The sequence below is a fragment of the Aedes aegypti genome, chromosome 2 (genome assembly GCF_002204515.2).
Source record: "Aedes aegypti strain LVP_AGWG chromosome 2, AaegL5.0 Primary Assembly, whole genome shotgun sequence".
Lineage (NCBI taxonomy): Eukaryota > Metazoa > Arthropoda > Insecta > Diptera > Culicidae > Aedes > Aedes aegypti.
Genome location: NC_035108.1, coordinates 239,567,873 through 239,594,749, shown reverse-complemented (window position 1 = coordinate 239,594,749; position 26,877 = coordinate 239,567,873). Strand labels below are relative to the sequence as shown.

The window sequence follows — 26,877 nt, the reverse complement described above, 5'->3', positions numbered from 1 at the left end:
GCCACTAAGATCCACCTATTTGTCCTAGATGATGAGGAGGTCGAAGTGGAAAAATGACTCAATTAGCAATAAGCTTTTTGTTAAAAGGAATCTAAATGTCTAATGCAATGAAACCTGTTCAAAGTTACAAAAAAAAACGATTTTGAAACTTATAAGTAGAAGCAATAATTTGATACGCTAGAGTACCGATGCATGGTCAAAATCAGTATGATTCAACCAGCTTAGTGGCCGAACCTGATTGAGGGGCGCGCTTTTGTGAGTTTAATGATGACAAACTGTTTTCTCCAAAAGGTATAAATAGCGGTATCTTTTTCTAAAGAGGTTCTATGCAAAATGGTAAAGAATGATATTTGTATAAAAAACGACTACTTCATTATTTCTCAATAGTAGTGGAGTAGAACGACATACACTAAACGAAGGGCACGGGTATATCACAAAAGATCAAATAAAACTGGTCGCAGTTATTCATCCCGAACAGAAATAAAAAAAAAGTTTTGGAAAGTGAATACAATCACCCCACAGTTATGGATCAACTAAGAGTCATTTTTCAGAACAACATATGAATAAAAATCATGGTGACGCTGCACAAAACCAAATTACCTCTCTGGGACTGCAGAATATAGTTGTTTATGAGAATACACATCGAAATTCCCGATTATTTACGAAAAAGTGAAAATTTTGATAGAAATTTCAAACGATGTCCACCCCACAGATGTGGATCAGTGGGAGAGGAGGATCTCTATTATGGATCAAATCGACTCATACCATGCCCACACAGTTACGGATCACCCACAGACAGTGACGGATCACTTTGGCGTTCAACATCGGATAACTCGCTCAAAACATAAACGTTGACGTAAAACATATTTTTCCCATGTTATATTATTTGTCTTCTACCTTTTGCAATGTTAAGCAAAACATTCAACCGCTAAATAACGATGTATTTGACAAATATTTAGTTGGTACCACACAGCTATCATTAAATGGTCGTTTTCTGTAAGAAGTGCCGTCAGCATTCATAAGCTCCCACAGGTGGTAAAATTCAAATGTTATAGCATAAAACATGCTCGTTCGCTTTGATTTAGTATGAATTCATCTTTGGAAAACATTTTTTCTTGATTGTTGATTCTAAATACCGAATATTGGCACTTCTAACTAGTGATCCATAATATGGACCAGGAAATGATTGTTTACCACGGTTATGGATCACTTCCAAAGAATGAAGATTTCTGCTATTTTAAGCATTGGAATTGACTTTTTCAAACTATAGCACTAAGGATATAACTAATAAAACATCAAGGTTTGTAAATTGTATTTTTAGCAGACAAATATGGGTGGAAAACTTGGTGTGGAGCGAAAACAGTACATTTCTCAGTTAGTACAATGCAGTATCACAAAAAAATTGCATTTTACCATTATTTGTAGCTTGTTAACTTTCGCCAAATCATGCAATACAGATACATTGAGTTGAAAATCTCTTGATTTTGCGCACTGATCCGTAATATGTCACAATTTGATCCATAATATGAAAATTGATCCATAATATGGTTTTCAGAAACCGATACAATTTTTAATTTTTATGCAATCCTATGTAAATATTACACTCAAAACTGTTTAATAACCGAAGTTCCAATTTAAAACGATTCAATTCGTGCTTTTAAATTAAAATTTTACGTTTTCCATGTCGTTTTATTGAATTTAATAGGTTGGACTCCACACTATTTGATCCATAACTGTGGAGTCATGGTATTATGGATCAGAACACTATAAAAGCAATTTATCTGCGAGGTAAAGAATAGTGTGTTAGTGAAAGCATACGTTTTGGCGTTTGTTTCGGGATCGTCTTATATGTGATTCCTAATTGTGGTATGGTGTTCAATGCCCCACAGTTATGAATCAACACTTCTGAGAACACGGTTGACATTTTATTTCCTACGGTCGGAAAAAATATGCTTAAGCATACTGCAATTTATTGCGATGCTGAACAGATTTATGGTTCACATAGGTAAAATGTGTTCTCCATAATTGCAACTATATTTGATGAGATTTTACTGTTTCAATCCAACTCTGATCCATATCTGTGTGCTATTCATAACTGTGGGGTAGGGTGCGGCTTATTTTTCAAAAGTTCTCAAAACCAAAAATTCGTGTGCTCTACTGAATTTAAATCACATTGAAAGAGAAACCTCAAAATCTGAGCCAAAAATATTTATATTTAGAGGTGAAAACTATGACTAGTTTTGGTTTTAGACAAATTTGATGTTCTACAAAGTTTTTGTAAATTTAATTTTGAAGGTATTGATGCTAAAAGTTTTAAAATCGCTTGAAAAATAACAAAGTTATGTTTACTTCACTGAAGGTTATTTTTTATAACTTGAAAATTCACCTTCAAGGCGCTTGCGCCACCCCTAAATGTTAATATTTTTGGCTCAGATTTTGAGGATTCTCTTTCCATGTGATTTGAATTCAGTAGAGCACACGAATTTTTGGTTTTGAGAACTTTTGAAAAATAAGCCGCACCCTACTGTGGGGTGACTGTAAGCAAACATAAACATGGGTTATTTCTACGCGCGGCCTCCCAGTTGACTTTTTCAAGTCGACCAGCGCACTAGCGACGCCACTGGCAGGCGTTCAAATGCGCGACCGGCAAACGGACGGACACTCCACAGCAGAACTCTGTGCGCATATGTTTCCATATATTTTTAGCTCGTCGTCTCCGTCCTCACCTTTGTCGTAGTCATCGTCGTTCCGTCCGTACGTTCAGTTGAGGCCAAAACATTATATCGTACTATACGCACTCAGTCGTTCTTCGGACAGCAGTGTCTACAGGCTGTTCTAGCTCCGCGTTCCGCGATATATTCGAATAAGTACAACAAAAGCACATAACAGAACCGGATAAGAAGGTCGTGACTGATGTGCACTTAGTAGTAGACTTGGATGAGTCAAGTGACTTTTTAATCTGAGGGGTAAATTCCGTTCTTAGGATTACTGAGACTCGTCGTCATTCTAAGGCTAGGGGTGTTCAAACTGCGCCTGACTTGGGTTTTGAAAAGTGCGCTCAAATGCTGATTGCGAATAATAGCGATACTTGCCTCTGGTGTTTTTGCATGGTGTCGTCGTCGTCGTCGTCGTTGTCTTCGCTAGTAGTAAACGAATGAATGTGTAAACAGAGCAGTGTGTTACGTAGAGCCATACAGATAATTACCTTATATTGAATGAAGTGATCCAAAGCACAGAACGAAGCAAGTGAAAGAAAGAAAAATAACCATGTCGGAAGCGAACGAAAGCAGTAGTTGCAGTGTCACTAATATTTTACTCGACGACAACAGGAAAAATGGCGCCGTCCGAGTGCAGATTGTTCCGTCCCAGCCGAAAACCCTGTCCCACCTGCCGACGAGGCCAGCCGTGGATCTGGCCTTCCACAATCTCACCTACCGGGTCAAGGAAGGGAGGAGAAACAGTGAGTATCCGATTTGGTTTTATGAATTTTTCAAATCCTTTGCGCTTGAAATAAGAAACTGCCTTTCCGCGCCAACAAACATTTGGCGTGAACCCTTTCTTTTCCAGTAGGTTTAAATTTTCTGTTGTGATTACACTTCAAACCCAAAAGAAAAGATTATCGTTTTACAGAAAGAGGGACCACCGATCAATTTTAGAAGTAAGGAAAGTTTCAAGTTTTGCCCTATATTCATGCCCTAGTTATCATCATTTTCTCAAAATAATAAAAACTGTTCATAAAATTCGTGTTCTTATGTTTTGAATACAGAAACTTACTTGCAATATTCCCTTTTGCGATTGTACTATTATAGTTTTATAACAATCTGTGGCTCAACATGGAAATGAATGGGTTAATTAGTGCCGTTTGTTCGTACGATGCACACATGTAATCGTATGGCCACATGGATGAGCCTTAAGGTGTAATTTATGCATGGACGGTCGAGCTAAAATTTAGACACTCAGATGGAAGCCATTGTTTGCCAAATATAAGAAGGAAAAATTAAAGCAGAATGCGCTCATAAAAACAGAAATTATTTGTTAATAATGATTATTTTGATTTAAATTTTATTGCTCATCATTTAATTTTATACGGTAAGCGATATATTCTTTTCCATCTGATTTGTGTATGCGGGGCCTTCCTTAGCCGAGTGGATAAAGTCCACGGCTACAAAGCAAAACCATGCTGAAGTTGTCTGGGTTTGATTCCCGGTTGATCCAGCATCTTTTCGTAACGGAAATTTCCTTGACTCCCCTGAGCATCGAGTATAATCGTACCTGCCTCACGATACATGAATGCAAAAATGGCAACTTTGGCGAAGAAAGTTCTCAGTTAATAACTGTGGAAGTAGGACGATTCGAAATTTTAAAATGTCTGAAAATGCAATCTTCCATATCTTCCTTACCAACCTTATCATATAAATAGTGTTCTGTGAAATTTTCAGTTTTTTTCCGGTGGTGAATCAAAGTGGCCCAAAGACGATGTAGGTTCATGAAGGATGGTGATGAAGAAACAAATTATTTTTTAACTAATTTTGTTTTGAATTTTTGTAGATGTTTGTAGGGCTATAATCCCATATGAAGTTATATAATAGCAAACATACTCATTAATATTTTTCTCCTATCCGTCGGATTAAATTGCTCTCTTCAGCAAATTTCTTCATTATGGTTTGAAGAATGAATTTTCTCTATGGGATGATTAGTGCGTACATACAATAGAAATATTAATAGTAGAACGCTAGTGGCGTTGTTGTAACAAAACTGATTTTAATTATTATTACCTTAAATTGTGGTTTTTCATAGTTTGTTCAATACTAAGTCGTTATTTTGGTTTTGAAAATTAATCTGACACTTTGATGCCCGGTACTCACGCTGTCAATTCGTGGCAAACTAGATGTTGGTAACACGAACAGCAGCGACATTAGCATTCTTAGGTTAATGCTTCTACTGTACATACATTCCGGCACAAACGGCACTAAAATGCTTAAATTCTTATAATGTTAGTAGGTCCAATTCCTTAATGCAATTTGTAGCATATAAACATGTTCAGCAAAGTTGCTTGTGTGGGAATGGAGCATATTTTTGTGGAAGACAGTTATGCTATAATCTTCTTCTTTCTGGCATTACGTCACCACTGAGACAGAGCCTGCTTCTCAGCTTAATGTTCTTATGAGCACTTCCACAGTTTTTAACTGAGAGCTTACTGTGCCAATGACCATTTTTGTATGCGTATATCGTGTGGCAGGTACGAAGATACTCTATGCCCTGGGAAGTCGAGAAAATTTCCAACCCGAAAAGATCCTCGACCGGTGGGATTCCGACCCACGACCCTCAGCTTGGTCTTGCTGAATAGCTGCGCGTTTACCGCTACGGCTATCTGGGCCCCAGTTATGCTATAATATTGCCGGTAATAGAACGTTTCGCCCAAAGATTGTATTGAGGAATTCTATAGCCGTATTAAGAAAAATCAAGCTAAAAGTTGAAAAAGGCATGACTCCAAATTTCGAAGCAATCTCTCTAAGCCCAAATAAAGTTTAGCTAGTATGGATGTGTACTGCCAATAGTTACATTAATAGTTACATCATTAGAAATTCCATACAAAATTTCTTGAGAAAAAATAGAATAAACGCTCTTTTGGTGGAGGTAGCTCCAAATGTACTGACTGTGATATTTTTTATGAAGTACGATGATGATGGAAAATGATACCAGCAATTGAATAATATTCATGAATGTCAATCGGAAAGATATTTACACAATTATTTTTATTAAAACATTTGCTTATTTGCACTTATAGTGGTACATACTACTAACAAAAAAGTTGTAAATCTTAACGGGGCATCCCCTAGATATGTGCCTTAGGGTACCGGATGCTCCACCAGCTGGCACATTCAATTCGAATTTTATATGGGATATTCGTTTCAAATAAATTGAAGATCGTATATCACTGTTTCGTTCCGTGTACTATTTGATCGCGTTCAATTGACTCCAGAATGCCAAATTCACTAATCGATACCCTAATGAACATAATTGCAGAAGGTTGTATCTGGATTTAATCATTTTCATTAACATTTCAGTTGTTGAAAATTAGGCTTTTATCAGTACCACCGTACAATCACATATATGCATGCGCCTTGTGCAGCAACTCGCTCAGCGATGCTATGTTGCAAAGTGACTTCTTCTTCTTCTCCTTGGCATTAACGTCCTCACTGAGACAGAGCCTGCTTCTCAGCTTAGTGTTCTTATGAGCACTTCCACAGTTATAAATTGAGAGCTTTCTTCGCCAAAGTTGCCATTTCGCATTCGTATATAGTGTGGCAGGTATAATTATACTCTATGCCCAGGGAAGTCAAGGAAATTTCCATTACGAAAAGGATGGAACTGGACCAACTGGGATTCGAACCCAGACACCTTCAGCATGGCTTTGCTTCGTAGCCGCGGACTCTAACCACTTGGCTAAAGATGGCCCTAGTGGCTATGTTGCAGAAATAAAAAGCAGTAGGTACTGCATGAGCTTAACAAATCTACTCCAGATAGTTAAAACACCAACTTTATCAATTTTGATCATGATACAACCTTCTACAACATTGTTCGCTGTGGTATTAACTAGTGTTTTTGACATTCTGAGTTCAATTGCATACAACCAACAATTTTCCTGAACCAAACAGTAGAAGTCGTGCTGTTTCCCATATGGTTATGCTGGAAATCCCATATTTTTTCATTTCAAATGCGCCAGCTCATGCAACGATCAAATGTGCTGAAACTTTCAGGAAATCTTCCTCTAACCCTAAGGAATAATCCCGGGGGGTGCCTCGTGGAATTATACAACTTTATTTTTCTTCCATACTGAACTGGGCCAGTCTAATCAGTACACATAATAGAGGGTCCTATAAGAAACCAATAGAATGAGGGTTGCCATTAAAGAAACCATGCTAAAAACATATCGCTAGTAAAGGAACAGTGTTCCTATTATTGGTGCATGGATTTTTCAGGGAAATCTTATATGAATCTTGATTTTCATACATTAGAATGATAGAAGGATTTGGATTCCATAGACAACGTATCAGTCACATATTCAGCATATTTTAGCTGTTTCCATTAGGTGCACCACTAATAGTACTTTTGTGCTAATTCTTTCGAACATTTCACCAGTATTTTCTTTGGATCTCAAAGACGCTTCTTGACGTTATATCATAATTACAGCAGCTTAAAACAAAAACCTATTCTAAACAATAACTCGGATTGGACATGAATATTTTTTTCGGGACTGTGTCAATTTGTTTCCTTACCATTATTATGGGAACTTGAATATTTATTACTGATTGGTTCTCTTCATTCTTCATTTGGGGAGTTTTGTACGTCAAATCGTCTAAAAAATGGCAGTACAAAAAAAGCCTAATACATTTTAGAAAACTCCTCATGATGGTGAGAACAAAGCTGCCAGAAATACGAAAGTTACCCTACTTACATCTGATTTTATATCATAAAACTATGAATAGGGTTGAGTAGTTACAGTAGTTACCAAAGACAAATACACTTAAATAGGAAGGTAGAAGGTTTTCTGAAAGCAATGGGGCTTAAATAAATTCGCATAATAGTGCAATATAAGGCTGGATTTGAAACAGTTCAACTAACACAAACCCCAATCCGTAGCAATTTACAGGACCCAAGAATGTCTTTACATATAGCGTGAAGAACTAATTGGATGGGGCCTTCCTTCGTCGAGTGGTAATAGTCCGCGGTTACAAAGCAAAGCCATGCTGAAGGTGTCTGGGTTCCATTCCCGGTCTGGGTTCCATTTCCTTGACTTCCCTGGGCATGAAGTATCATCGTACCTGCCACACGATATGAATGCGATAAAGGTAACTTTGGAAAATAAAGCTCTCAGTTAATAACTGTGAAAGTGCTCATTGAACACTGAAGCTGAGAAGTGAAGCCGCAAAGCCAAGAAGAAGAGGAACAAATTGAACAGCTCGAAGATTTTTCGGCCAAAATGAAACTCGGAATTAAGATGCAATTATATTTATTTATTTCATGTTGTCAATCAGAAGTAGACCATTTTGTTACAATTTGAAACTCAATTTAAATGTTATTTTCTTAATCTAGTTCGAATTTTGATTTGACATAAATTTTTGTTTTAGTTCCGATTTCGTCATAGCAAAGTTAATGTTTTGCAATGTTTATTGTATATAGAAAAAAATTTTAAACGGTTTTCATATTTGCAAAAAAAATAGCTAAGATGCTTAGAAATAAAAAGTACAGAGAATAGGATCCGCTTCTCTTATGGGCACCATATTTCATACGATTGATAAGCAATGTTCATTTCAGAGAATATTCCGGAAGTAATCACTGAAGAAGAAAAATTCCTAAGTGAACTCCTAAAGGCTCTGGGAAAACTCTAATACAAATTGAATAGGATTATATGGTGTTTTCAGTTAAAACCACTTTAAAAAGCTTTGTAGCCGGCCAAGCTTGATGATAATGAAATGTATTTTTAAGGAGTTGTATACTGCCGTGAATCGCAAGTCAGTCCCATCTGTAAAAAATAGGCATTGTGAAGAGGAGCTGATAAGTTTGACAAGCTGACAAACTCGTTTTCCTTACGAATATTAAAAAAATCCAGAAGAATGAAATATGTTTGAATCTGAATGAAAATTCCACCAATTGCTTTTCACTCCAATACTTAACTCTGCGAGAAAAATATAAAGATGACGAAAATACGGTTCATGTTAGAGCTACACAGTACGGAAATCTGTAGTTGGACTAATATGCGTTTACTTTTAAGATGAGGCAATCCGGCTAAATATTTCGGGAATTTCAATAGTTTGATAGTTTTGAAAATTTCGACCACTTTTCCTGATGCGGTATAATACTCCTGTCCCGGAAGCTGCTTGAAATCCGTCTTCACATAAGTTTCATGCGAGAACGTCGGATTCTCTTGCTGCGCAAGCAATATTTTGACAGGCTGCTTTTCTTACTTGGACATCATTTTGAAAACTGGAGAGTAAAAAGTGAAAACTCACCAAAGCAACCATTGTATATAAACTCAACTTTCAAATGTAGTATTTATTGACAGTGTTAAGAACAAGCTTTTGACCTTAAAACAATTTTTCAGGCTGGCCATGTTGTATGCTGCACTAATATGGACTAGCTGTTGTAACAACAGAAAGAAAGCTCTGTAGAGGATTCAAAATAAAATTTTGAAGATGATTTATAATCAGCCTACCTGTTGGTATAGTATTGAACTAAAATATCTAATGTTGAATCATTTGAGCAAATGTCAAACAAAATTATCAATAATTTTAGTCAAAAATCGTTGCAATCTTTTTTTCCACGGTAAGTGCCTTATAGATTGTACTTTGTATCGTTGGTACGTAAACTAACCATCTCTAAAAAAAACACATCCCCAATAATTAACCACAAACCAGAGGTTCGAGAGCCCCAAGAATCCTTCACCATCCGGCCCTCTCATTCCTGAGTGAGTGAGCTGCCATTATTCATCATATTTTTTGCCACAAACAACTCCGATATCTAGGTATGGATTCCAATTTCTTTGTGTGCCCTCTTAACGTCCGCCCGCGATCCTCTTTGTGAGCGAACGTCTGCTTCAATTGGTGCTTGTCGTCGTCTTCGTCCATCGCTTCTCAGCAGTTCAGTGGACGGACGGTACCGGAATCCCCATTCGACTTCCCTATGTGTTGCTGCTGTAGGTAGCTCTTGGAATTGAAAATGTGCATTGTGTTACCAAGTGTCAGAGTTCTCACCGCACAATCAATCCAAGTCGAGCCACTTGCCTGGGTGTCGATTTCTTGTTTGTGTTGGATGAAGATAACGATTCGATTCTACCATGAAAGTCGCGGCTGAATATTTAATCACTGATAATAAGATCGTCAGTCCTGGCATCGACTTGTGAAGCCTTTGTTTCAGATTTTTTCCAACTGTTTCATACCAGTTCAGAATGGAATTGATAGATAACCAACACAAATTGGAACCAATCTAGTGTTTCAGTGGGATACTCCTCCGGGGATCAAAAGTCAAGTCCTTCGGAATCGTTTTCAATGAATTTTCATAAGCTTCATACATATCGAATTCCGCTTGAGTACATATCTCCAACACGTGAGCCTTATCGCTGTGAAATAATACTCGTGGATTATTTTCCCTGCGAAAGATAAAATTGAAACAATGGAATATACGTTTGACGTATTTCGGAGCAAAGTTCACCCAATTTGTGATAAACAACGTCGAACGAGTTGCACAGGGCTGGTTGCAGGTTTCGTTTTGGACTATTCTCGCTAAAAGTCATTAGTAACCAAGTGTGTATCTAATTGTTACTGAGCAAACTAATGCATGTTTAAAAATCCAATCTCTCATATGCTCTTTACCATCCTTACCATAAAAATAGTGTTCTGTGAAATTTTTAGCTTTCTAGGTGGTGGTGGCCCAAGAACATTGTAGGTTTATATGGATTTTACTATGGAGCAATTTTGAGAAATGTTCCAAAGAAGAATATGGCATTGTTGTTGTTGTTTGAGAGGGACTTTAACCCGAAGGTCATTCGTCCCTAGAAGAATATGGCCATTCGTAGCACCTACTTCCAGCACAGCCTTCCATACCGATACACCTGGAGATCACCACAGCAGACAGAATAGCAAGTCGACCACGTTTTGATTGATGGACGGCACTTCTCCGACATTATAGACGTCAGGACCTGTCGTGGCGCTAACATCGACTCTGACCATTATCTGGTTTTTGACGGATTTCACGTCAACTCGACAAAGGGATTGGTAGTACCTTTTCAGAATTCAATGAAACTTTCTGGGTGTGAAAACTACGTGAAACTAAGATACATTACATACTTTGTTTTTTCAAAATCAATCTAGACTAACATTTGGAAAGGGTCAAAGTTTTTTTTTACTTTTTTTATAAACCCGTAGAACTTGAAAACGATAAGACCTACAAAAAAGAGTTGTATGGGACTGTCGTGAAATTTCCTGACGTTTTAGAGAAAAAAATTGAAAAAATAAAAACATATTTTTTACACTGAAAAAAAAATTATTCAAAAGTTTGAAGTCGATTAAAAAAAACGGCCATTTCAAATTTTGATCATCCTTAAGCAAAAAGTTTCGTAATTAAATTTACTGAAAGATGATATTTTGTAATTCGGCTCTTGGCTGTTTTCAAAACCTTTTAGAGCCAAAACATAAAGTCAAATTTATTTAAACTGCTTGCCATGGCTGAACGACTCTTATTTGTTACGGCTATGATGAAAGACTGATATAATACAGCTTGTTGTCATAAAAGCTGCTTTTGAGCTGCATGACTTCCACTTGGTTTCTGATGGCCTACCTTATTTAATACTTTCCAAATCAGTTTTGGGGCTCATAAGATGCGAAAACACTATTAGCATTGCAAATTGAATACTTGCCACACCAATATAATGTCACTAATATTGCGTTATTACTAAGGAACACTTATTCCCAATGGGAAAATGCAAAACTGATATCCATTTTCATTTTTTTCGTGTATTTTCTTCAAAACATCACGCCCGAACTGTCAAACTTTGTTAAATGCTGCTTAGTTACCATAAAAAGCGAAAAAAAGCTGAATCATCTTCAATCAGTATTTATTAAGGCAATTTTACATCCACAAATGCCGAATCATAACAGTGTGCCCTTATTCATGTATTAATGATAACAAAACAGCATTTGTCGATGACAATCTATCAATTATGGTTCCGGCATATTAATTTCACTCCGGTTGCCACAATTTCACTATTTTCAAATCAATTTTTTTCCATGAATTCGCTCATGAAATGCTATGGTATGATGATTAAACTGACCAAATGTAATTTGAAGCTCAATTACTGCCCATACAAACCAAGAAATGTTGAATATGGTTTATTCTTCTCGTGGCGGTTTCTTTTAGCAAACGCTAAATAACTTGAAATATATCACTTTCAGAGGGGGGGACACGCAATTTAACTTCTTTTTCATCACACTTCACAGTAAATCTCACTCGGCGCTAAAGATTTGAGCACTATATCAAAATAAATTTCTTCAAATATTTATCAAGCACTACGAGACAAATTATTATTTGATGTTTTCGATCTTATTTTGGTTTGTTTACGTTGGAATAAATCCGGCAAGATCAACGTTATGATAAAATCATTTTCAAGATGAAGCAACATTCATCTAGAACAGGTGGCCTCAAAATAGCTACCATAAATGCTATTTTGCTTTGTTCGTGTGACATAATTATACACTTCATAGCCTCTTTAAGAGTGGGCCAACTAGTCACGTTCTAATCTACAAGAGGTTTTAGGGGATGCGATGAAAGCAACAGTGCCTTGACCGTGGTTTTATGGGCGTTTATTTATAGCACCCTGGAAGTAATTCATAAAACTAAAATTGTTACTTGGGCTGGTAGATGGTATGGTTACCTCTAATCATTCGCATCATTGATCCCTTCCAACACACTTCCTGCAACGCTACGATGCCGAATCCACGGTCCTTCAGCACGTCGGCGAGTATGCGTGTGCTCCCGATGAAGTTGAGAGATTTACAGTTCCACGTACCGAGCTTCCAATCGCTAGTCCATTTACGTCGCTGTGGTATTCGCCGATTGTCTCGATTCGTATTCTCTCGTTGATTATTTGTTGCTTGTTTTTTTTTACGGCTGGCTTGCAGGGGCTAACACCAACCCCCAAGATTTCCGGAGGACTATTCCTCCTAAATGTTCGGAGGACCATAGTGCACAGTTTAGCTTAGAGTCCTTCTCTGGCACTCGGACGATGATCAGCCGCCCCTGACATGGGGAACAGACGCTGTTGTGAGCCGCTCCTAACATGGAGTACAGACGCTCCAGGTTTGCTGAAGCAAAAGCTAAAGCAAACCTCCCCTTCCCTGTCAGCATACGACCAAAGTTCTCACTCGGGTTGTTTACCAGATCTTCCCTAAGGTTACTCGTACCCTGGCCAGTACCACGAGGAGGTAGGGATAGAAGTTGCTGGGCAAGAGGCTAAGGACCACACAAAGGGGTCTATTTTATTCCTGCAGGTACGCGAGGTACCAATGATACGCTATGCCCAGCCATTTACCGTGCCACATCATGTTCTATCAGACATTTTAAAGTAATTTTTCAAGTTAACTTTCCTTGATAAATTGGCAAGATAATTACACTAGCCAGTTTCAATAATATCTGCGATCATTCTTTCAAAATATTCATCAGGGGTTAAGGCTTATGTTTTTCAAGAAATTCTTCAGTGATAAGGTCTCTAAAGTTTCTATAGTTAAGTTGAAAATGCATCGAAGCCAAACCTAAAAATTTCAAGAGCACGAATCTAGGAAACTAAACAGCCGTTCAAGCTGAAAACTTAATCGATTGGTCATTATCAGCGTATGAGCAATCGATTAAGTTTACAGTTTAAACCGCTGAAGGCTCTCTAGATTTGTGCTCTTGAAATTTTGATGTTTGGCTTTGATGTATCTTCATCTTATTTAAGACATTTAGTCGCTACCAGCCCTGGTTACAATAAGTGGCGCATATTTTCGTTCTTAAACCAAAACTGGAATCCAAATTTGAAATTCAGAAAGTGAACCAGTTGCATTCGAATTCCAGAATATGTGAAGAAGATACAACCTGTTGGAAAATTTTATCCACTCATTATAGACATGCGTCGATTCGCTCTGAAACCGGTTCTCTGTCATGTTCACAGGGATAGTAAAAATGAGACGTGATTGTTTTTTTTCTCGGAAGCTTTCAAATTATCTTGGCACGATTGACGATACAGAAACGTTGAGCCGGCAGAACTGCAATTTGCGTGATGTCTATTTCAATGTCAATTAGGTGATGATTTGTTAATTTCGAGTACTATTCTACGTTACTATATTCAAACTGTGCGTTCTCATTCTCACTAGCAGAAATTAGTTTCAGTTAAGTACATGATTGAAGATTATTTGAAATGGCATACAGGTTGTGCAAATGAGTGGTAAATTTTGTGTTATTTTATTTTAAATCAAGGGACGCGCATTTTTTTTTAATTTCTTTATTAGTATTATTCCAAACATTACATTCATTTCTTATATCTAGGTGTTCTGTGTTGTTAGACAACACTATCATCCTAATTTGGTAAAACAAATCTAAGATTTAATTAACATTTTGTTAACAACATATTACATTTCATTTGCCGTAGCAGTTCAGATTTTTTACACGTGAGTTGATTTCACCTGCTTATAAGAGAAAAAAACGCTTTGAATATACTTAACCTAACTTAACCTAAATATATAACGCATTAATCGTGGCAATAGAAGATTGTAACCTTTTTTGCCTGAAATTATTGATTATTTTATTTGACATTTGTTCCAATGTTTCCACATTGGACATTCTATGTAACTCATTGGTACTATACCAGGGAGGAAGCTTCAGAATCATTTTCAAAATTTTATTTTGAATTCTCTGCAGAGCTTTCTTCCTGGTATTACAACAGCTAGTCCATATTGGTACAGCATACAACATGGCTGGCCTGAAAATTTGTTTGAATATCAAAAGCTTGTTCTTAAGACAAAGTTTTGATTTTCTATTAATAAGGGGATAAAGACATTTGGCTTGAATGCCCTCAATGTGATTTTTGAAAGTTTAATTCTTATCAAGCATGAGCCCTAGATACTTAACTTCATCTGATCAATTTATTGGAATCCCTCTCATCGTGACAACATGTCTACTTGAAGGTTTCAAATAAAGAGCTTTTGGTTTATGTGGGAATATTATTAGTTGAGTTTTGGAAGCATTAGGAGAAATCTTCCATTTTTGCAAGTATGAAGAAAAAATATCCAAACTTTTTTGCAATCGACTACAGATGACACGCAGGCTTCGTCCTTTGGCGGAGAGGCCTGTGTCATCCGCAAACAAAGATTTTTGACATCCCTGAGGTAACTCAGGTAAGTCAGATGTGAAAATATTGTTTAATATTGGTCCCAAAATGCTGCCTTGGGGAACACCAGCTCTTACAGGAAGTCTTTCAGATCTGGAGTTCTGATAATTAACCTGAAGTGTACGATTTGACAGATAACTTTGAATTATTCTAACAATGTGTGTTGGAAAATTAAAGCTTTTTAATTTTACGATCAAACCTTCATGCCAAACACTGTCGAATGCTTTTTCTATGTTTAGAAGAGCAAAACCAGTAGAATAGCCTTCAGATTTGTTGGAACGGATCAAATTCGTTACACGTAAATAAAAAATGAACAAATAAACAAAAAATTTGCTAATTGAAAACATTTGTTAAACATATCAACTAAAAATGATAAGCTACTTTCTGGAAGTTTCTTGATGAGGATGTAGAAAATTCCATCATTGCCAGAAGCTTTCATATTTATGAATTATTTAATAATAGTTCTCAATTCTTCCAAATCAGTCTCCCAGGCATTTTCGAAAACGTTCTCTTGATTGAGAATATTTTCGAACTCCTGAGTAACTTCATTTTCATTTGGACTAGTAAGTCCTAAATTAAAATTGTGCGCACTTTCAAACTGTAAAGCAAGTTTTTGAGCTTTTTCGCAATTAGTTAGTAATAATTTGTTTTCCTCTTTCAATGCCGGTATTGGCTTCTGAGGTTTTTTCAAGATTTTAGATAATTTCCAAAAGGGCTTAGAGCCAGGGTCCAATTGAGAAATTTTATTTTCAAAATTTTTGTTTCTTAATTGAGCAAAACGTTTCTTGATTTATTTCTGCAAATCCTGCCATATAATTTTCATAGCAGGATCGCGAGTGCGTTGAAATTGCCTTCTCCTCACGTTTTCAAGACGGATCAAGAGTTTAAGATCATCGTCTATAATCACGGATTCAAATTTTACTTCACTTTTTGGAATTGCAATGCTCCGGGCTTCAACAATGGAATTTGTTAAAGTTTCAAGAGCATTGTCAATATCAAGTATAGTTTCTAAAGAAATGTTAACATCAAGATCAGAGTCAACATACGTTTTATATATATTCCAGTCGGCTCGTAAATAATTGAAAGTGGAGCTGATAGGATTTAGAATCGCTTCATGGGATATTTGAAATGTAACAGGGACATGATCAGAATCAAAATCAGCATGAGTAATCAGTTGGCTACAAAGATGACTAGAGTCGGTTGAGACCAAGTCAATCGTAGATGGATTTCTAGAAGAGGAAAACATGTAGGGCTATCAGGGTATTGAATTGAGAAATATCCTGAAGAGCACTCATCAAATAAAATTCTGCCGTTGGAATTACTTTGAGAATTATTCCATGACCGATGTTTGGCATTAAAGTCACCAATGACAAAAATTTTTGACTTATTGCGAGTCAATTTTAGCAAGTCAGTTTGGAGCAAATTAACTTGCTGTCCAGAACATTGAAAAGGCAAATAGGCAGCTATGAAAGTGTATTTACCAGACTGTGTTTCAACAGAATCACCTAAAGTTTCAAAAACTTTAGTTTCAAATGATGAAAACAGTTGATGTTTTATACGCCTATGAATGATGATTGCAACTCCCCCACATGTCCCATCAAGTCGATCATTACGATCAACAAAAAAGTTAGGATCTCTTTTGAGTTTAGATCCAGGTTTTAAATACGTTTCGGTAATAACTGCTATATGCACGTTATTAACCGTAGAAAATTAAACAGCTCGTCCTCTTTACCATTCAGAGAACGAGCATTCCAATTTAAAATATTTAAATTATTATTTGGATCCATTGGAAAAACGTAATCCAATAACAATTTGATTTGTAAATTTTACACCTACTTGGACTGTTTCAGTCATAGTGGTGGCTTTGAACATTGCATCAATCATTAGATTCAATTGTTCAGTTAGAAAATTAGAAAATCTATCTGTCAAGATAAGCAACACATATTAGAGTTTAAAGGTATTTGCTCACCTTAGTGATTTTAGTATTTTTTTTTTGCAAAAGTGAAGTGTTAAAGTTCATTTGTAGTTTTAAACATACCGTAATTCGGGGTGTAGTTGATCAGTGGGGAGAAGTTGATCATTCATGTACCCACATGTATAAACTGTCAATAGAGCTATGATTTGATTTCAATTAGCACAATTTCTGAGACGTCGTATTACCTGATGGCTGCTGTTGATGTTCCTTAGTTCGGTTTGACATTCAAGATAATTATACCATGGAAAAACAGATTTTTTATGAAATGTTTGATGAACTGTTGAAGGGTTCTTCTCCAAACAATCGACTATTGACAAGGCTATATAAAGACACCATTTAAATAAACTATTTCTTACATTGCAGATATGTTCTGTTAATACAGTTTTAAATTTGCATTGTGGATAAACAATCATTTTTTGAGTGAAAATGTATTTTTTTGTGCGCGAGTTGGTAATTTCAAGGAAAATTGCATACCTTTAGGCGTTTAATTTGGTGTGTTCTGAAATTTCCAACATTAAAATTCAAAATTAACCGATATATCATTAAGTTGTAAGATTTTCGGGACTTGTTCCAGATTCAGTGACCCCAACTTTAGTGAATAGCATATCTCTTTATTTCAGGAAACTTATCGCAATAATTGATCAACTTCACCCCGGAATCAAAAACTTCACTTTTTGATTTAAAATAAATGTTTTTGTAATTAAGTGAATATTTCGTCAAAATTTCGTTTGTATAATTCGATAGATATCCAACCAGTACATGTTTTAAAAATATTTGGATAAAAATACATGAATTCTACTAGGAGTTATAGGACAGAATCGCTCGAAAGTGATCAACTTCACCCCATTTTACGGTACTCTAATAATCCCTCCCAAAGTTTAATATAAAAAAGTGTAGTTCAAATTTCCTGCTACGATATCGGCAAAGGATTTACCGTGGGTAGATACATTCGAAATTGAAAGATTCGAACGGCTACCCGACGGATTAAAATTTGTTCGTGAATAAGCATGATTATGATCTTCCTGGAGGGTATGATTCCTAATCAAGCGATCGTTAACTGAAAAATGAGCATTGTTCGATACTCTACCAGGCAAAATCCGGAAACGACCGTTATCGTAACGGATATTATCTTTCATCTGCCTGGCACGAGCCTCATTGACCCTTTTGCGTGAAGAGCATTCCCAAAAGTTAGCTTTGTGAGCGCCCTTGCAATTGGCGCATTCAAACATTCTGGTATCTTCTTTCACAGGACAGTCGTCCTTAGCGTGAGAAGAACCTCCGCAAATCATGCATTTAGCATCCATGCGCCAATTTGTTGTACCATGACCCCACTTTTGGCACCGACGGCACTGAGTGGGGTTCTGGTAATTTCCTCCAGGTTTCTGGAAATGTTCCCATGTCACACGGACATCAAACAAAAGTTTTGCTTTTTCTAAAGCATTAATATTATTTAGTTCTTTTTTGTTAAAGTGAACTAAATAAAATTCTTGAGAAAGCCCTTTCCGAACAATGCCAGATTGGGTTATCTTTTTCATAATGATTACTTGGACTGGAGAAAATCCAAGTATATCATTTATTCCATTTTTGATCTCTTCAGGTGACTTATAGTCACTTGAGAGACCTTTCAAGAATCGAAGGCACGGGTCCAAACAAGGATCGTAAAGGGATCAATAGTAGAAAAAATAGTACTGAAAAGTACTGTTTTAGTAGCACTGAAAAGTACCGTTTTTAATTTTAGCACTGAAAAGTACTGTTTTTGTAGCACTGAAAAGTAGTGTTTTATTGCTTTAGGTAGTTTTTAAGAAAACTTCCAAGAGCAGAGAGAATTCGTGTACGCACAGCACGAAGGTACGATGCGCACTGTATGGACGCGCATTCATTAAGCCAATTGTTCCACATAGCTGTACGGTCTTGAAATTTTATGAAAAAAAATACACTCCGACCTCTCCGACGAATAATTGCTAAATGGAAAAAGTAATTGTGACTTAGTTATTGATTGAAAAAAAATATATGAACCCAAGTAACCACTAGCCCGCTAATTCGCCTTTTTGTCCTTGTAGGGCTATTATAGGCTAATATATGGCATAACAGCACTAAATTAGCACACAGGGCGCAGTATTTTGCTATTTGGTCACTTGATAATTTATTGGAAAGTTCAGCGAGAAATATATCATATCAGGAATTACAAGCACACTGAAGATGGTGCATGTTGCGGTGATCAAGAAAGGTGTTACAGAACTCTTCTACTGACAGCATCATTTTTTGTCACAAAAAATGTTTAAAGTTCGATAACTTTTTTATTTTTCATAAGTTTTCGAAACATTGTTCTATTTTTAGAATTTGTGTAAGTTTTGATCATATAAAATAAAACTTATATCATCATTACTATGTAAGTTCTAATATCTATGATGTTTTTCGAAACCTTAATCGCATAAGTGGCCTATATGCATCAAGCTTGGTCCCGAATTTGGTTTGTGAAAACAAATGTGTAAATGACGGTTGTAAAAAAAAATCGTTGCAAAAATAACGTTCGATAACAGTGTTTTAGATATTGTTATGTACTCTGTCACATTCTACGGTACAATTGCATTCAAACAGATGCCATACTCTAATCATTCTCGATCGAAAGCCTGCTTAATAAATAAAGCAGATGCTTCAAAGAAAACTTACTACGCCTTCACCAATGTTTGGTCGTTATATTGTATAGTTATTTGCATTTTAGAACCAGGCAAGCAAAAATGAGCCGCGAGTATTACGCGTTGCAATAAAACTTATCTCCCTTAATTAAAATGCTTCTATTTTTCGCTCCAAAAATATATTAAAGTTCGATTACTTCCCTCATTACCTCCCAAAGGTGGTAAACAAGTGAACAATCTCTACTCTGACTGGTAGCCGTGGTAAACCGGCATCGAATCGAAGCTGAATTGTTTCGCAAACCTACATGGACCGGCATGCTGGTATGGTAGCTGGTGGCTGCTGCAGCAAGCTTGAATATAAATTTGCCATGATCATGGCCAACAAGTAACCTTGGCAAAGAAGGAAGAAACGTAACGTGTGCAAGCACGCGTTCAGATCGCGAGAAAATTCGCTTCATCTGTGGGAGCGTAAGCAATCAACTCAGTTCGTGGCTTTACTTAGCTTGGCCGGTAGTATCTATTTCGTGATTTAGAAGTGGGTTATAAGATCGTCTGGAAAAATAATGATTACGATGAGAATCTTGAATGAAATCATTGTTTTATATTGTAATTGTATATTTTGTACGCAAACTTCCACGTACTGCTGATTACGATTTTAAGATACTGGAAGGAAAGTTTTATTTATTTATTTGAATAATATGGTTGACGCTTGCAATGCCATGCATTTCAATTATAGAAAAATCTTATACGAGCCAGTCCAAGTAAACATTTAACAGCAATTAAGCTTTTATATAGATTTGTATCAATATTTTATTTTGGTTACGAGAATATTATAATAGCTACAAAATACATGTAACGTTGCTAAAAAACTATATTTTGTTATTCCGTTATTAGCTGTCAAACGGTGAAGTCAATACTTTGTAGTTTTAATACGAATTTTATTGCAGCATTCAGTTTCTCCTTTAAACTATTTGTAGACTGAGCAATACTTATTTATTAATCTCATGATAAAAGCTCCATAAAATACATCTTGTTGCCGTAATAGCTATTTTAAATCTATTTGACTTTCACATCTTTATAACTCTTATTTTATTTGCATTAAATTCATGTTCATTTGCTATTTTTGTTTTTAACTTAGTAATTAATTTAACATTTTATGTGGGTGACCTAGCGATCCTTCAGCTTTGAGCTTAAATTGTTTGTTGAAAAAGTTTTGATTATTGTGGTTTTACCCTAGTTATATAATTGGTAGTTTTAAGAAAAAGAAAAAAATGATAACCTAACTACTATTTACAAGACTACTAATAAAAATTTGGTAACCTAAGGATAACCTGCTGGCCAGATTGTTGGCAATGAGCCCTGAATCTATCGATCGAGTCACCAAAGCGCTCCTCGAACGTTTTTATCTCGGCCAGACGGTGGACCACAGTTGTTCTCACTTTGGAGGACTATTGATGATCATCCGGAGGAATTTGCTCTGAGTCCTTTGAAGCCTCAGATGGTGGGTTGTGGCGCAGCTCTCCCAGATTGGTACGCCATATTCAATGACGCAAGAATGACCTGCTTGTAAACAGCAAGCTTGTTCTTCTAAGAAAAGGTTGATTTTCGGTTGATCAGAGGGTATAGTGCTTTACGCAAGATGTTGCATTTGGTGACCGTTTTGTCAACCTGCTGTCTGAAGAGAAGCTTGCTGTCTAACGTTAAACCAAGGTAGTCGGCTACATCAGACCAATCCACCGTTGATCCACCGAGGATGATTTTACAATCCTCAGCCGGAACAAGTATGGGGGATTCGGAATGGGGGAAAAGGATGACCCGCGTTGGTACAAATCTTCCAGTTGTTCAAATAATCTGACAAGACATTCATGCCTCTCTGGAGTCGAGATGTTAACAACGCTCTCGTGTATCTACCGCTGTAGACGACTGAGGTGTCGTCAGCGGATAGTGATAGAGAGCCGCCTACAGGTAGCTGATGCATGTCCGAGGTGAACAGGTTGTATAGTAGGGGACCTAAAATACTATTCGGTGGAACACCTGCGGGGATGTTGAGTGGGTCTGAGTTGACTCCATTGAGGGAAACCCCGAAGGTCCTGTCAAACAGATTGTTTTTGATGATTTTCACCAAATAGGTGGGAAGATTGTGGCGGTGCAACTTGTACACCAGGCCGCCATGCCAGACGTTGTCGAATGCTTTTTCAACATTAAGCAACGCCTTGGCGGAGGATTTTGCGAGGGACTTGTTCCGCCTGAGAATGTTGGTTACTTGAATCAGTTGGTGCACGGTTGAACGACCGCTTCGAAAGCCAAACTGTGCCTCGAGTAAGATGTTGTTTTGATCGGCTGCCGAAAGCAGCCGTCTGTAGATCGCTTTTTGAAATAGCTTTGATAACCCTGAGAGAAGGCTGATGGGGCGATAGCTTTTGGAGGAAGAAGGATCCTTTCCAGGTTTCCTGATGGGGATGACTTTTGCTGACTTTCACAACGAGGGGAAGTAGCTAAGTCGGAGGCACTGATTGAAAAGTGCCAGATGTTGATAGAACTGGAGACTCAATTGCTTGAGCTCCAAGTTCAGGATGTTGTCGAAACATGGGGCCTACATGTTTTTGGATGTTTTCACATAGGCCAGCAATTCGTCAGCTGTGATCTCCAACTCCTCCGAGAAGTCATTGGTAGATCGGTGTAGGTTTGCTGCGTGTTCGGAGACAGCAGCTTCGTGTGGGCTAAGATTGTTTAGCCCTAGATTATGTAAGCTGACGAAATGCCGACCTATCTCAGCAGCCTTCTCCGCAGGGGTTATCAGGCGATCCTTAGAGCCGGTCTTGTCTAGTGGGATCAACGGTGGAATTAGTCTGGGTTTGGTTTTAAGAATTTTGGTCACCTTCCAGAATGGCCTAGCACGATCTGGAAGAGAGCGGATCTTTTTGGAACAATCTTCGTTCCTAAGGTCCACCATTCAGGCCTTGAAAATGTTGAATATGCGATTAACTTCGCTTTTGACGTAGGCAGACCAGTGCGTTGGTACTGCCTACGTTTGGTGTTGCGTAATCGAATGAGATCTTTGGTAACACGATCGATAGAAAGGGTGTTGCTCACCTGACCTGACATGCTGCTCTCGGGCCACGGAGATGGCCTCTTCGACGCTCTACAGCTGCCGGTCGATATCTTCAACGGACGCCAGAGGAGCCTCGTATCGGATGTTGCCGCCGACACACCGCTGGAATCGACCCCAGTTGACACGGTGGTAGTTGCGCCGGGTGACCCGATGCCGGTTGACCAGAAAATCAATTTCTGCCACCATCGGGTAGTGGTCCGAGCTGAGGTCCTGATGAACGACCGGTTGGGAAATGTTGCCGTCCATGTTGGTAAGCAAGACATCGATGGTTGAGTGGGCCCCGGACCGGCTCAGGTGGCAGGCGGCAGCATGCAGTTTATATTGCTCCGCAGAGCAATCGCAACGCCTCCTCCTTCAGTGCGCGCCGGTCATGCCTTACAAGCCGGAAGTCAGGGAGGGCTTGAGGTGCGTCTCCGTGATCACGGCTATATCGATGCCTTCTTGGACTAGGAAGGCGGGCAGTTCCCGGGTTTTGCAAGCGTTTCAATTTGCGATCCTGATGATGGCCTTACGGGCCATATTTTGCAAGGAAAGCAAATACCACCGAGTTGGTGGCGTTGATCTATTCCGACTTGGAACGGCAGGCGCGCAGCCGTTGGAACAAGTCCCTGGTATACTCCAACATTTGCTCCGGTGTGTACAGGAAGCCGTCGTCGGAGGGAGGAGTGCCAGGGGCACTGGGTCCAGGATTCCCCCATCCAGGAGAGGGCGCATTCTGCACCGGTGGAGCAGCAGCGGCGGCCGCGAGGCGATGCTGAACGGAGGGGGCCGGCTGGAAGATTGGGCACCTAGTAGATGGGGCGTTCGAAAGTGCTCCTCAGTCAGCGGTGGGGGTGGTTGACGCTGGCGTTGCCGTCCCTGCTTCTTGGTGGATGCTTGCTGGCGGATCGCCAGGAGCTCCGCTTATTTGGGGCAATTACGGCTGCTGCCTTCGTGGTTGGAACCACTGTTGGCGCACTTCGGTTCGATACCCTCCATCGGCTGGCATGTCGTCGTTGCACGCGCCGGCACATTTGCCACAGCGGGGCTTCATGTGGCAGTTCCTCGTCCCGTGACCGAACGCGAGGCAGTCGCCGCACTGCGTCACGTCTCTCTTTTTCTGGCGGTAGTGCTCCCATTCAACGACGATGTTGACGAGCGCTCTCACCTTTGTCAGGCCTGCCATGGTGATGGAACACTTCTCCAGGTGGGCCAGGTAGAGCTGGTCCCGCTGCCTTCCTCCTTGTATTCGCCGGATTCGTCGACTTCAGTCCAGTCGCCATCATCTCGTCGACGATTGCCTCCGGGGTGTACTCCGGCAGCCCTCGGATGAGAACCTTCAACGGCTTGCTACCGGGCATCGTGTGGTGTAGAATTCCACCCCCTTTGCCTTCAGTAGCTTGCCGGCCTTGTCGTAGTCGACGCCAGAAGCACACATGATTTTTGGGCCGGTGTGGCACAGCTTGAACAGCGGCTTAATTTGGTGAGCCGCTAGCTCAGCCCGCAGTGCCTCAATGTCTTTTGCCGCCGCCCTCTGGGGGACTTGGTCCACAGGCAGGGAGGCAAACTGGTTGTTTGCCAGAAATCTGCTGTACGCCGCCGGGTTGGCATCCTCGTTCCTTGCGCATTTCGGCGCACTTGTCTGTCCGTTGTCGGCCAGCGGGGCTGGGATCGAGGCGGAATCTGCCTTCTGTTAACGGTGGCAGATGCTATGGGCCGCGGTTGGTCTGCTGCTGCTTGCTCCTGGGAGGCTTTCTCGCTAGCCACACCAAGCAGGTATGCTAGCGCCGGGGAGCAGTCGCGGGAACGGGAAATCGCGAAAAGATGCACTTCGCACACAAGAGAAAATAATTGAACTTGGAAAAAACGAACGAATCGAAAAAACCCGCTCAGAACGATAGTCCGATGCCATCAAGGCTCTTGTTAATATGGCTTATTTATACCTCCTCAAACAGTTCATGTCTTCCCAAGATACGAGATCAATATCCACATCGCGATTTTTTTGCTCAAAAAGCTTATTCCGTATGAAACTACGGCTTTACTTCCCTTCCGAAGGAAGTTGTCGACATAACTTTTTTTTTTTCAAGTCTTAAGTGACAATCTCGGGGATGTCTGACCCCAGGGCCTCGACGTGAGAGGAGTATATTCTAACTACTACTACAGGTCCGTCCCCTTAACGTAAAACAAAAACATATTACTTGGACGAATATATGAAACGGAACATCCGAACAAATTCCTACATTGTTTTCCATGAATTGTTGGCATTTACCAAAAAACAAATTGCAATTTGGCAAATATAATTCTCAGTTAGTAACTTTGAAAGTTCTCATAAAACCCTAAGCTAAGAAGCGGGCTCTGTCGCAGTTGGGACGTGATATCAAGTCGAGAGAAAAGATGTAATTATTTATGCTTTTCAAGTACATAGTTGAATAAAGTGTAACAATACCCAATTACCAGCGTTTTCTCATTGCAATTTTTAGTGCAATAATATGTAATTGATGATCGCTGTTTAACAGATCAGCTGAAAACTTATCATTACCTACCTCATTAAGTAGGAATAAACTTGCTAAACGAATCAGTTAAATGTCAATTTGCATGGATACGTGTTGATTGTTTGAGTCATGACCCACAGCGATTTGTGCTGTGATTAAAATTTCTCTTCCGTTTCCTTTGCAACTCACCGGCTCATTTATTCATTCCTGTGTCCTTACAATGATGAAATATAATTCATTTTTATTTTTTCATAATTAATTACAGATGTGAAAACCATTCTGAAGGAAGTCAGTGGAAAGCTTCGCTCCGGCGAACTGACGGCCATCATGGGACCTTCGGGTGCTGGCAAGAGTACGCTGCTCAACATTCTCACCGGCTACAAGTACGAATCGTTCACACGAGAAAAAAAAAACAAGCGAAAATAAAAAGAGAAATGCTTTTATTAATCGATTGACCTTTCTGACTGCCGTAGGACCACAAACATCGAGGGTTCGATCACGATGAATGGAAAGGAACGTAACCTCAGCCAGTTCCGTAAGCTGTCGGCCTACATCATGCAGGACAACCAGTTGCACGCCAATTTGACGGTTCAGGAAGCGATGCATGTGGCTGCAAGTCTCAAACTGAGCCAAAAAGTGGAGAAAAGCGAAAAGTTGCATGTGGTAAGTGAAGGGGTTATTTAAGGGCAGTTATGATTCGAAACGCGTGCTGCACAACTGGCGGGTATGACTGCAAGGTTGATGTGGCTTGACAAGTAATTATTTTAAGGACTTAGTACTTCGGGACCATCTTTGAGTTAAAAATGCCTATATTTAATCTGGTTGTCCTTACAATGTAGAAGAGAATTTCGAAATATGAATATTTTATTTATTAAAAAAAAAGGTATGCGAAGAACAAAATTGTACCATCTATGCATCCATAGAATGCATGCTATACCTACAAGAAACTGTTTTGAAAATTTTGTTTTCTGTTAGCTGTATTGTTTTATTGGAACTCTCTTTTAACCATATAGGGTCAATAGGGGCAGTATGGTCCACCTAAGCAAAAGTTCTTGAAAAGCATAGAAAAACAATACAATTTAATCGATCCATAAGCTTAATTTGTAGTTTGAAGCATCTCCTTTCATACCACAGTTGTATTCTGGTAAAAAGATTACTTAGAATTTTTTTGGGAACATTTTTGAAAAACACTATTTTGTGTGTGACTCTACACTATACGGGGCGAAATGGTCCCCCCTACGGGGCAATATGAGCCATCATACTAAATCTTATTATTTTAATTGGAAAACCATTTGCAAGGCATAATTTAGAAGAAGACAATAATGTATGATAGAGTTTAGTACAAAAACTGGGTTGAAGTCTGATTTGTATCATGAAATGGTATGTTTTGCTGACAGTTCAATAAATCATGGTTCTAAGAGCTTCAGTTTTCAAACATAGTCGTTCAAATAAGTTTAACCAGGTAAAAATTCTAGTTTTAATTGAAATCACGTGCGATAACAATATTGCAATTAAACTGCTAAAATGACATGCCATTTTTGGTTATCTATTTTTGTGATAAGATAGCTTTGACCGGCTATGACCATATTGCCCCGTTCCTAGATGTTTCATATAAATTATATTTTATTGAAAATTTATTTTAGAATCTATACAATTTTGTGCACATAATGCCTATGAATAATGAAAGAACGAACTGCTGTGAAAAAAATTGAAGTCAATAAACAAAACTTTATGCAAAGCTTATTTTTACATCCAAAATCTTA

General features: G+C 38.6%; 1 protein-coding gene across 2 annotated transcripts in view; it reads left to right on the top strand.

Annotated features, from left to right (window-relative positions):
- Positions 1 to 26,877, top strand: part of LOC5570930 (ATP-binding cassette sub-family G member 1) — a 91,451-nt gene that overhangs the window by 52,961 nt on the left and 11,613 nt on the right. Inside the window, exons 2-4 of one of the 2 annotated variants that reach the window (XM_001659356.2) lie at positions 3,330 to 3,460; positions 25,380 to 25,497; positions 25,588 to 25,777. In XM_001659356.2, the coding sequence (XP_001659406.1) occupies positions 3,330 to 3,460; positions 25,380 to 25,497; positions 25,588 to 25,777 (439 nt within the window). Of the gene's footprint in view, positions 1 to 2,756; positions 3,461 to 25,379; positions 25,498 to 25,587; positions 25,778 to 26,877 lie in introns of those variants that run through there. The other variant, XM_021844553.1, reaches the window with a different exon arrangement.